Consider the following 13,091-nt stretch of genomic DNA (forward strand, 5'->3'; position numbering starts at 1 on the left):
TACAAAAATATTGGTCCTTCTAGTAGAAAATAGGAGGACCAGCAGCTAATATAGTCCTTGTAGAAAGATGAATGTACAAGTCTCATATGGGTTGTAGCACGTTGAAGGTAGTTAGGAGGATAAGACTAAGGCTTTGTGGCCTCTCTTAGAGACCCTTATACACTACATGTAAGCCTTGTTGAGGCTCGAACTTTTGATCTATAAGCAAATTATCTTTGAGGTAAAATATTTTCACTTCCATTTTTCAATTATTTACTTCATATCTTTAAAACTTTATAACTTATTTATAGTAATTTGGATTTGTATGTTTCTTATATCATTGAAAAGATAATAAAATTATCTATGTAAAAATATAATTTTTATTTTTTACTTTTTACTAGATGAAAACATAATGAACAGATTGTGACTTAATTTTGAGTATTGCAATTACTTCATGTCATTTATTTCAATTGCTTTGTGGTTGTTCTTCTTTTGTTCTTGTTATTTTCTTATTTCACTTCACACCACCAATTACAAGAAACTCTTAATTGAGGCCATCTTGTAACTTGAGTTGAGGAGTCAAAATTTATACTCACAATCTCCATTGGCATTGATTGTTGTGTCGTAATATTAGATAGGAACATACAACTTAGTACTATAGGTCATGCTCCACAATTTTTGAAATCTATAGCATCGACCCCCTCTGTAATCCAAATTTCCTCTTCAAATGCTTATAGATCTTTTAGCTCCACGTCTCATTGGACTCTAGGTTTCAAATCTCGTAGGAATCGATCCATTATCTTTGCCTCCAAAACATTGCCAATTTAGAGGCATAAGGACTTGAATCGGGAGACATAATCTTGCAGTGATCTAGCTTGTGTAAGATTTTTCAAGTGATCGGGTATTATCTTCACTACATTGATGGGCCAAAATTGATTCTTAAACTGAATTTCAAATTCCTCTCAGTCACAAAATCTACCTTGAGCTCTATAACTTTAAACTCGATGTTGCCACCAAATGGCTGATACATCTCTGAAATAGTAGATTGCATATATAATTTCTTTACTAGTATTTGCTCTAGATAGTTGGAGATATTGTTGCATGTTGAAGAGCCATTGACATATGTCTTCTTGTCTTGAAGTTCCAAAGTATGTACTAGGCTTACTCAATTTCAACCTAGTAGATGTAGACTCTCTTGTCCTCGAGGCTTCTATTTGCCCTTACAAAGTAGCTATTTTGTGTAAGAGGTGTTGTATTTGAGCCTCCATATGGGATGGCTTTGCCATATCTCCCATATTGTAATTTTTCTCATAGACTTCACTATTATAATGTCATTTCATCTCCTAATTGAGTTTTTAAGAGTAGCTTGTTATTGCCTCAATACAGTATCCAATGTCACTACAACAACTGAACTTGGATTAAATGATGACTATTGGCATGCTACCAAAAATAAATAGTCTAATACTTTTTCAAGAACCAATGAAACAGGACTAGTCTAACTCAAGAATCTATCTTTCCAATCTAAAATAACGTAAGGCTTCTTTGCAAAATAGGATCAAATAGATTAGAAGAAAATGAAACAGAATAGGACATGAAAGATAAAACTGAGCAAATAGAAACAAAACAGAACACATTTGAGTAAAAAGATGCAGAACCAAACATTATTAAGAAAAAAGGTCGGAAGCCATATTTGATTAGATGCCTCAAAAGGCCCTAGCCAGTCGTATTTATGCCTTGTCCTACCACCCTAGACTTTCTAGATTGTGCTTAGGTAATAGGTTCCAACTAGATAACTGCCTTAAACTCCTTTTCTATAAGGTTTTATGGTGGGCTCTACCTTAAAAACCGCCCTAAATCCTTTTTAGAATGTTTTAACATAGATCCTATCCGATCCACTAATCTAACTCTAATTCTAAAAACTTCCATGGTTCTAATTATCTATATAATTATCTTATCTATATCATGTTATAGGAACTCACACCATTAAAGCACAAACTCTATAAGATGAAATTATACTCATATTTGAATTGCCAAAAAAATAAATATCTTTGGTTTTTTGAATTATTCATAGCAAAGTTAGTGTTGCTAAAAATTAGAATTTAAGTTTTTCATGGTTTGACATGGATTGTAGTAATTAATGTAATTTATATGCAAAAGTTGAATATAAAAAATCTATGATTTCTTCTTCAACTATGGTAATATTTTAATATTACATTTTCCAATAGATGAATATTGATTATAGGAATTTAATTAAAACTTGTTGCTCAATATTGATTTACGTTTTTTTTTAAAGTAGTTATTAGTTATTGCTCAAAGTTTGTTGGCTTCTATAACCAAGCTATAATAAGTCTTTTAGAACAAAAAGAATTTGGATCTAAACTCTATCTCATTATGAAAGATTGTCCAAATTTCATTTTCAAGATCACCTACACAAGTCTTTAGTCTCGCTGTAATAGCTATAGCTAAGTCATATTTGGTATGAATCTTATTGAAACTATAATTTTGGGCATATTAGTAGTCTTGATTTCTTTGTTCTAATTCTAATGATTCAATGTGTTGTTGTATTGCTTTTAATTGAGCTATGAAGTTTGATATTTGATATTAAAGAACTTTACCATTAATTGGTTGTTCTTGAGCTTGCAACTATGAGATGAAAATAATGTGATTTTTTTCTTAGAGGCTAACAATGAAGCATTAATAACTAATAACTTAATTATTAATAAGGCCTTTAGATTAACAATGAAACTTATTCATTTCATTGAATTCTATAGCCTTAATTAAAATCAATGGTTTTATGTTTAAGATTGGTTATACTCAATTTTAATTAGGCTATGTTTATAAATTTATCCAACTCTATTAAATTTTTAATTTGCAGTTCTTAAATAAAACTAAAAAGATTTTAGAAGTATTACATTTTAAAAAATAAAGTAATCTAATCTATAAATTTAACAATAAAATCAATAATAAAAAAAAATAAAATCTATACAATTGCCCATTTTTTTTTTATAATATTTAAATTATGATCAACTTGCACCTTCTTTAATTGAGGTCAAAAAATGATGTTGGCACACAAAGCCATTTATTCATGCTTATAGGTGATATACTCTATTATCACAATGTAGATTTGCTTCCATGTCAAGTATTACAACTTAGCAAAATTCACAAGATCTTACAAACAATACATTTAGATTTTGCTATTAGGCACTTTTCTTGAATAATCATGACTTAGAAATTGCTCAATATAAAATATTTGTAGTCAATGTTGCATAAAGAGTTTAATAAATATTTTTATCCATGAGATTATTAGTGAAGAATATGTATAAAGCTCAAAGTCAATTCACATTTCTAACAATAAAATTACATGTATAACCATTCACAAAATAGAAACTTTTCTTTATTGTATCTATCAAATATATTGCACACTATACAAGCAATTAAAACACTTTATTGCCACAAACTATTGTACAAAATAGATTAAACAAATTCCATAAAAACAAATATAATTGCAATAACTATCTAATTTGTATAGAAACATGTTCTTACTTGGTTTAGGTATCTTTTGAAATAATTATAACATATATTTTATAAACAAGGTTGTTGAAAACTTAATTGTACATCTCTCATATCAATGTTATATTAACTTAATTGTACATCTCTCACATCAACCACATATTAACTAATCTTTTTTAAAACCATATATCTATATATATATATATTCAAAATAAAATAAAATAAAATAACAGCTTTAACAAATCTATAGTTTATTGTAATCAATTTCTGAAGAATACAGCTTTGTTCTTTATCAAAAAAAAAAAAAAAAAAAAAAAAAAACTCATCCAAAGAGAATTAGAAAATAAAAGAAGAATTAAACAAAACCAAAAGTTATGATAAATACAATCAAATACAAGGAAACTTGTAAACTAAAAATATCACAAGGAAAAATGGCAGTATTAAATCATGTTTTATGCATAGGCAGAACGTACAAAACTTGATGCTTTCAAAAATCCTAGAGGAGAATTCTGCAAAGTTGTTTATGCTGTAAAATCAAGAGTTTTAACAAGATTATTCCCTGGTAACCAGGTTTCATCTTATAATCCTGAAATCTCATGAATTACCAGGGTTATTGAGGAGAATTCCGCAAAATTGTTTAACTTTACAATCAAATGTTTTTACAATATTATCCCCTGGTGATTTATAAACCGTGTTGTACATACTTCTGTAGAGATTGTTTCAATAACCTCTATTGATTAGGTTTTTTGATAAATGCTTTGTTTTTTTATTATGAAGTGTTCTATAGAAAATTACAACAATTATACTAGTTTAGAACCTTATTATGTATATCTTTAAAATAGCATTCTATTTGTTATACAACGACAACAAAACCTTAACATTACTTGTACTCGTAGATAGAGAACAGGTCTAATAATAAATCAAATAAAGGCATTACAATGTTCATACACTAATCACAAAAGCTTTATCTATCAAAACTTGCAGAATACTGGAAATTTAATCCAGCCTCAACAGACATAAACTGAGAAGTACAGTAATTCATTTACTTGGTATTGAAAATAGTGAAAAAATATTCGCCAAATAGTCTCGTAGAGTCCTGTAGAATACATAACGAATCAAGATGTACCCTACAAACAACCGTGCGACACCAAAGTGACAAGTCTGGATAGGCAACATATGAAACTGGCAACATAATTACTCTACATGGTAGACTCAAAAAGAAGTCTCGTGACTAAATTATCCTGGTCATGAATGCACAGTCCAAAAGTAGAATACCAACCTTTATCACTGAGTATGAAAAAGCTTCATCTCGTCCAAAGCACTGATTTCGATTAGCAAAAGCACCCTACCATACCAGCTCCACAAATGTCATAGGTGCTACCTGTAGGTGCAAGGACTGTTTTACGCATGCAGGTACCACCTTGAAATGAACCCATGATTCTTTGCAAACAAACTGCTTTAGAGGGTAAGTTCCTAAGTACTCCACTGCACCGAATCAGTAAACATCCAATGGTAATTGCAAAGGTTACATAGTGAATTCGTCCTGGAAAACCCAAATAATTCCAAGATTGAGTGAACATGAAAATGTGTTGGAGTGTCGCATTACTATTAGATCGTACAAAAAAGGCTATCAAGGCAGTCACTATCTCTGCACCGTGTAATCTACAGTTATCTGCCGGCCATTCAAGAGAGTCCTGCAGAGAGCGATTTAACCTGTCAGGATGTGGACAAGAGGAAAATACAACACTATCTTGATGAACATTCTCCATGATCCATCTTGCAGCCTAATGCTGTACGAAAAGCGCAAAGTTTGCAGACTACGGTTCTTTGAGTATTGCTCACCTATGAAGACTTCGTTTCGCTGAAACAGCTTCATCCACGCTTGAGAAAGTTATACGGAAAGCATTTCCTTTCTCGTCTTTCTTAAAATCCTGCGAGTTCATCCAACATAGAAATCGGGAATAAAAACGAAGAAAAGTTGGAGGAAGCATAATTCGTCAACATACCTTCAATATAACCGTATTGAAAATGACTGTTCAAGTCCTAATCAGTCTCATGCAACGTGGGAAGGCATTTTTTAGAAAGTAAACATGAAAATATACACAACCGGGATCAAAGGCTTACCAGTATCTTCCCTTGCTTCTCAAATGCCTCCACCACCACTGCCATTGACGTATTCTCTGGAAAACCGCTCACAGACAAAACTCTACACAGAAGATCCATGTCATTATCTTTACAAGCACCAAATCAAGGACCAAAGCTTTGTCACTCTTGTCGAGCTAAATTTCTACTTAAATGAGTATTAAGAGCGAACATCACATTCATTTGGTAATCCCTTGGTTTCCATAAGTTAGACGATAATAAACTCTATACGAAATGCAACCGGGAAGATGATAAAGTACAACAACCACGAACTCTTAATATTAACAATTCATTGGTAGAAAATTCATATGCTGCTTCTACAGATGTTTAAGTAATACCTGCTCTTCGTGACAGGACCACCAAGTCGAATAAGATTGTTCCCTGTAGCTCCCATACCATTTCCTACATTTGGAGGAGCAATAGGCTTTGTCCCAGTCCCAGAACTCCCAGAACTGTGCCTACGATCAACCCCATTTTCCCGACTTCGTTTACTTCCAGTCTGACCTGTTGAGCTTTTAGACCATGCACCAGCGTCCTTCCTTGAACTAGGGGCCGAATTCCCATTATTATGAAGACTACCTCTGTTGTCACCGTTTGTTCTCCAGGTGCCATCGACCTGAGGACGAGTGTCCACTTTCTTCACATTGGGATTTTCTCTGTTAGATGCAGTACTGCTAGGCATTACTATGGGCAACGATCCCTGTCTCTTGGGGGTTCCCAAAGCTATTACTCCGGCAGGAGCTATACCTGGACTTACATTGACAGGAGCTACATGACCAATGACTCCAAGTGGTGAAGGAAATCCAGTGGGAATACCACCTACAGGTGGCTCACCCCAGAGAGAGCTCATCACTTGACCTCTACTCTGGCCCTGTGCCCTAGCTCGAGCACCTGAAATAGTTGAAATCTCGTGATGCACGGCAGATGCAGGTAGCCAAGCATTCATTTGCCTTCCAGCTGCTCGATCTCGGTTACTTGACTGGTTCAACAGATGCGACCCAATGCTGCCTCGACCTGCAGCGAAATCAGTATTTTGTGGAACTCTAGACCCAAAACCTTCTAAAGGCCGAAGGAAATTCATCTGTTGTCCCGAGTCAGGTGTTTGAACATGTAAATCCATTATACCATGCGATGCCTGTACTTGTCCTCCTATGAGCTCCAGACCCATCATAGGCCGCATGGTGGAACTATTCATGGAAGCTCGAAGTGCCTCAGAATTAGCCATGTGGACCTGGGCCTGGGCGTGAGCATGAGCATGCACATGTCCTTGGGAGTGAGCATGAACATGTGCTCGGGCTTGAACTTGAGCTTGCGCTTGCGCATGAGCATGTGCTCGGGCTTGGACTTGAGCTTGAGCTTGAGCTTGCGCATGAGCCTGAGCCTGGGCTTGGGCTTGTTGGACTTCTTGTGCTAATTGCACACATTGTTGATACCGTAATATATGTCCTTGAACAGCCATGCTATCTCTAATTTGATTTTGCATCTGCTGAACAAGCAATGTTGATGAATGTAAGCAATCACAGTCTTCTTCGACGAATCAGTGCTAGTAAGTAATACTAATTTATCAATGCAACGCAAATTATGAAAGAAAAGAGCCCATCAACTGAGAACTTCACAAGCTCCTAAAATGAGATACAGAACACAGCAAAATTCAGAGACAACGTCCACATCAGCATTTGTACTTAGAACACGCTCGTCTAGTTTCATCCTCAGGAATGTGACAAAACAGACGTATGAAATTTTTAAAAATTTAAAAATTAAAAGTGACTCCCTACACATGACCATCACTTTTAGACTAGTAGTATGAACCATGACGTGGCCTACTTCATTTACACCGATACTTGATGGCAAAAAAAGGAATCAGAGGATCACATGTTGCCAAAAAGAGCAGCAATTAAAAACAGGCTACTTCAAGTAGGGCTTCATAATCTAACCTCACTATGATTCAGTCTTCCAGGTGCCACCATCCCTCCGATGGGTCGTGGAAATCCTCGGTCAATAGGTCGCAATGGCATATGCCCCCCATACTCCATTGGGACTGGAGGTCTTCCTGGACCCATAATGCCTGGTCCAGAATTCCCTCGATGAAAGGGCGCTGCATTGACACCTCTTGTGCCTGAGGATGTCATTTAATTAGTAAGAACATCATCCATAATCATAAAGAACTTGAGCTACATTCGAAGCAGCTGGTGGGCACGCCAGTAATAACTTGGTCTTAAAATAGCAAGACAAAATGACATATACTATAAATGCATGAATCTTGGATAAAAAAATACAGTATCTGCTGTGCTTGACCTCTACAAAAATTACAGAACTCTACTCACACAAGAGCGAAACAATGTGCGACTTAAACACGAGTGCAGACCTTCACTAACACAAACAATTAATGCAAATTGGAATCTATGTATGACATTCCGATTGGAAAAATCGCACTACTTAGTCCGGGAATCGAATGTCTTCTAAAAAACATGTACTGAAACCAAAATTTACCTCTAAAATAGTTATTCCTCTGACTTCCATGCATTTTGTCGCTGAACAACCAAGGAGCAAAATGTTACGAATTGAAACTACAAAGCACATATTCCGCACATATCTCAAATCCCGTCCGAATCAGTAACACGCCAAGAGCAAATGCCCGACAAAAAGCCCTTTATGCGTGAATACATCCAAGAGCCACAAAACCAGAATATACAACAGAAACAGACAAACGCCCTTGAACAGGGAGAAGCCTTTAAAGAATTAACTTAAGTTCTATGAATTGTGCTTTCCCTTCAAAATCTTGTCGCTTGTGACACGCCTCTGAGAATACTCTCGACACTGACTTCATTCAATAGCAAAAGAAGAATTTAAGTGTGAACAAAGGGCCGACAGAAATATGTGACCTGTTCGATCAACTCTCAGGGGGATCTAAATCGGATCTCATAAAGCCAAATCCATTTATTAAACCACTCTGAAGACCAATGACTTCATGCATTACCTTCCCCGCCCTCTGTGCTGCCTGCTGTGCACAAGAGCCGATTCATCCGCATCTCTTCTTTCCTTATTTTCCAATTGCCTCTCCGCAGCATATCGATCTTTCCTACGTTTTGGCTCACGCCGATCATTCTCACCTTCGTCATCGTCTCCACCATTGGATACTGCTTCAGGGTCACAACCCTCGGGCTGTTCCCCGCATTTCCAACTTCCACATATGAGTGTTTAAATTGATCCTTTCTATCTACTTTCCCTCTTGAACAGGGTTGAGGCTTCCTGCAAACATCACGTTTACAAAATCCAATACCTCTTGCCCAAAAAATGAAGGACAATGTCGTTCAGCTCTACACATCTGTAAGATCTCACTTCATAACTCATTTCAAGAGACAACTAAGGACAACTAGAAGAGTTACTACTTGAATCAAAGAAATTGGCTCCTCAAGCTATCTTCATGTTTACAATGAACCACACATGCAAAGCTGAGGATGCAGAGACAACTGAGGAGAGTGAAACCAAAAAAGTAAACTTCCTTTAAATAAAAACGCGCTCTCTAAGTGTAGATAAGAATAAGGGCATTCATGATTACTCTATGTAGTTTGGCAGACGTCAATCGTTCCAAATTCTCTAGCTATTCAAATAGCCGATGTTATACTCTCAATTCTTAGACAAAAAGTATCGTCATTGGGATTTATCTTCTCCGAATGCTTCACGAAATACTGTTCCTGTAGATGCTTAGACCTTCGTGATCTCACTTTGAAATGAGTAACCGAGTTCCAGGCCAATAACGGCCAACGAGTGTGAATGTAATGTCCCTCTCAGTTAACCAATACAACAGGATCACAAGATGAAATTTTAATAATGACATGAAAGCATAAAGAACCGCCTCTATGTATTTGGCAATGACTCCTCCCCTCCACAAATAGCCACAAATCTAGCCACAAAAGTTATACCACACTCAATTAGATACTTGAAAGTTCACCAAATGGTCCCTCTGGTTATATTTGATCCCCCGCCAGTGCTTTGAATACGCCTTCAACCTCTGAAAGGAATTGATTAAATCCAGCCGTCTCCTTCATGGTTTCCCAATGCCAAGTGAAACAGTGGCTTAGCTGCCGAATTGGTCTCATTCAAGTATGAAAGCTAAACTGACAACCCTCAATCCCATAAGGCAACTAACACCTAACTCGAGAAAATACGTACAGGACATGCCCCGTGGACAAGACTTTGGAATAACGCGTAAAGGAAATGAGCTTCCAGACATGGAGCAGAATCAATGACCCCCTTACCTCAGAGACAACTCTCCCTCGATACGAATCTGAGGTCTATGGACATGTACAGAAGATTAAATAGATAAAAATAAAATTCAACTTCAAACTCCGTTTCAACTCTATCAGGATAGAGAAAGAAGCATGAGTTGATGAAGCAATATGAAGAATGAGGAGAGAGATCTTCAATCTCAAAGGAGGACTTCCAAAGGAGGAATTGAAAGAGAAATGCGAACCAGTCGACAGAGCCAAAGTCCGCACAAAAGGAAACTATAAATTCCAAAATCTGTAACTCTCACAGGTGCAGTCCTCAGGAGTCTACGACCGATTATGGGACAAATGAATAACATCTGAATCTTCATATGATATGCAGCCCCAAAATTTCCGAACACTCGTCTTAGAAGCGAAGAGCGGATAATTACTTCGAGACAAGAACCTAACCCCTACCCAACAAACACTTGAGAGACGCTTCCGGAATGGAATGATGTTAAATATGATGCTGTGATAAGAGCGAGCAGTGCATGTCCCCTAACGAAAAAATAAGTTATTATTTTTAAAAAGAATTGGAGGATAAAATTGAAAAAAAAAAAAAAAAAAAAAAAAAAAAAACACTCTGCTTCTCAAACAGAAGTTTTAAAGTATCCTTCCCTCTTTCATTCTGTCTCGCTCCATTCCTTCCTCTCAGGAAATGATCACAGAAAAATGGCAGCACGAGAAAACATAAACAAGAGTTGATACGGCTTCTTCTCTCCCTTTCTAATCGCCGAAAATCCCCGAAAGACGACAAGAAGATAGCGATAAACCACGACAGCAGAGGCTACGACATGTAACTACTGCCACTATCGGAGAGATGCGAGATAATAAAAAGAGTAGTGGAACGAGAGAATGGAAACCCTAGCCAAGAGTGGGAATAGGAACCGGACCGGAAACTGGGGGTGGGAGAACGGATAGTAGCGAGGGACACCATGGAGAAGAGAGAGGGGTGATCACCATGGCAGCGTCGTCAAGCTCGCCATCCTCAAGGTCAGGCTTAGGGGGCAACAATTTGTCCCTAGGTTGATGGTCTACAACGGGAGGTTGCACAAGCACTCCGTCCACTTGAGCAGCATCTTTCTCATTCTCAATTTCGACACTGCCGAATCCACCCTTTGTGGTAATGGTGATGGAGGAGGGAGGATTAGTAGTTGGTTCTAACTCATCGTCTTCGTCTTCGCCAGATTCGAAGCCATAGTCGGAGCCCTCAAAGTCGACGAGCTCCTCGTCCTTCAAGTCATAGTCATCGTCGTCATTAGCAGGGTCCGTCATCGCAGCGGAGAAAGAGTGGACAGAGAGGGGAGGGGAGGGGGAGGTGTGGAGGGGAGTAAGGGTCAGGGAGAGGGAGAGGCAGCAGTGGATGGGAACAACATATGGTAAGTTAGAGAAGAAAGCGAAGAGGGAGTTGTGAGGATGGACTGGACTAGGAGTGCCGTAGGACCAGAACGCCGAACGTAGCGATAGACATCAGGTAGGGAGGGAGAGACATCGCGAGACCACCACCACGATAGAAGCACAGCGAAGAAGGAGAAGGAGAAGATGGAGAAAAACAGAGGAAGAATGAGGAAGATAGCGAACTGTTGCCAGGTGCGGTAAGGCGGGGGAAGTGGCGAGAGAGCGGGTAGAGGTGGGGGAAGGGGTGCTGCGTGTGCCTTTCTTGCTTTCTTCCTTTCCTTCTTGTTCCCCTCCCTGGCGTTGCTGTTAGTTTTGTTTCTTCTTTCTCGGTTGGTGGGGGAAGGAAGGGAACGGGAAGGGGGAGGAATGAGGGAGGGGTGGCGCGGGGGACGGGCGGGGGGGGGGGATGGGGGGAGACCAGGGCAGGGTTGCCATGCAGGCATATGCATGCAATGCTACAGTACCTCCCTCTCTGCCCTGCCCTACGCTGCCCTTATGTTGCTCCCTCTCTCTTGGTGTGCCTCGCTTGTTGCTTACGAGTTAGAGTGAGTGAGAGAGTGAGTGAGAGAGAGTGCTGCCTGCATGGACGAAGAAGAATTTGCTGCCCAGTCACACTCCAGCCCAGCACACCCCCCCCCCCCCGCATGACCAAGGCATTATCATCATCTTGGATGGATGGATGCATGCCACGCGGCATCGTTCCGTTTGTAGCGGAGCATGGAAGCTTTGCAGTACGAACGAACGAACGAACGAACGAACGAACTTTGAACACTATCATTCTCCTCTGGACCACACTTCCTTCTCCTCTTTATTATTTCATATGTACTTTATCCTTTTGTAAATTTGTGGATCTTTGTAGTTGGGGTTTTATGGAATAAGGAAAGTCACGGTACAATGTCTCTTTCAATTCAATTTTACAAATAATCAAAGTAGTAAAAGATCATCCTAGTAGAATTTTTAAGGATAAGACAAAATGATTCTATTATTGTATTTTTTTATTTAATTTTTTTCCAAAAAACATGTAGCAACACCAAAATAATTTTGGAAAGTGATAAAGATTCTACACAATATTGGTAAAACTGAATGCAAAAATGGATGTTTGTTAAATAAAAGAATGCATTGTATTATTATACAAAATAATTGTTAGTAAAAAGAGAATTTTCCATTCTTTTTATGATGATTAATAATACATTGCAAATGTTTTGTGAATACTTAAGCCACATATTTGGTTTATCTATAAATTTCATAATGAAATACTTATGACAACTTGATATTTAATTTAAATCTTAGAAAAAAGACGTTTTCAAAAGCTTGTTAAAAATTTTAATCTTTAATCAAACAACATATTAGTTGAAAGTAATTAATTTCAAAAAAAAATAAAAATATTAAATTTTTTAATTAGTATTTTTTAATTAATAATAAAAAAGACCCATTTAAATTAGACGTTCAATAAGTAATGAAAGAATAAAATCACAAGAATTTAAAGATGGTAGATTTGCTACAAAATCTATTGAAACAAACAACTATAATTGTTATAGAATAGAAAAGTTTAAAGAGGTTCATCAAACACATAAAATAAAGTTTTTTTTGAAAAATATAAATTACAAGGTTGGACAAATGCTTTACTGAGATTCTACATGTAATATCACTAAAAACCTCTTGAAATAAGCTCTTGATTCTTATTGTATACTAAATATTATGTTAGAAAGTCGTGATGTCTTTTAAAGACATATAATTATGCTTGAGATTTTTGAATATCTACACATCTTTTAAAATTAAAAAATATTTTTTTCA

General features: G+C 37.1%; 1 protein-coding gene and 1 long non-coding RNA gene across 3 annotated transcripts; both read right to left on the minus strand.

The window, feature by feature from the left end:
• Positions 1–4,134: 4,134 nt before the first annotated feature.
• LOC141045906 (uncharacterized) lies at positions 4,135–4,909 on the minus strand. Its single transcript, XR_012218477.2, has 3 exons — positions 4,769–4,909; positions 4,536–4,585; positions 4,135–4,270 (listed from the first exon to the last, which is right to left on the minus strand). It is a non-coding gene; the product is annotated as an uncharacterized LOC141045906 (long non-coding RNA).
• Positions 4,910–5,062: 153 nt separating this feature from the next.
• LOC112288254 (uncharacterized) lies at positions 5,063–11,530 on the minus strand. 2 transcript variants are annotated; one of them, XM_024532265.3, is made up of 8 exons: positions 10,860–11,530; positions 8,609–8,793; positions 8,122–8,162; positions 7,566–7,747; positions 5,970–7,117; positions 5,614–5,695; positions 5,332–5,420; positions 5,063–5,183 (listed from the first exon to the last, which is right to left on the minus strand). In XM_024532265.3, the coding sequence occupies exons 1-8, from the start codon at positions 11,172–11,174 to the stop codon at positions 5,132–5,134; spliced, it is 2,094 nt and encodes a 697-aa protein (XP_024388033.1). In that variant the 5' UTR covers positions 11,175–11,530; the 3' UTR covers positions 5,063–5,131. The 2 variants fall into 2 exon arrangements, with proteins under 2 accessions (XP_024388033.1, XP_024388035.1); XM_024532267.3 differs by having other exon boundaries at positions 5,970–7,114; positions 10,860–11,508.
• Positions 11,531–13,091: the final 1,561 nt, after the last annotated feature.

The sequence above is a fragment of the Physcomitrium patens genome, chromosome 11, assembly GCF_059467195.1.
Source record: "Physcomitrium patens ecotype Gransden chromosome 11, ASM5946719v1, whole genome shotgun sequence".
In the NCBI taxonomy this organism is placed as follows: Eukaryota; Viridiplantae; Streptophyta; class Bryopsida; order Funariales; family Funariaceae; genus Physcomitrium; species Physcomitrium patens.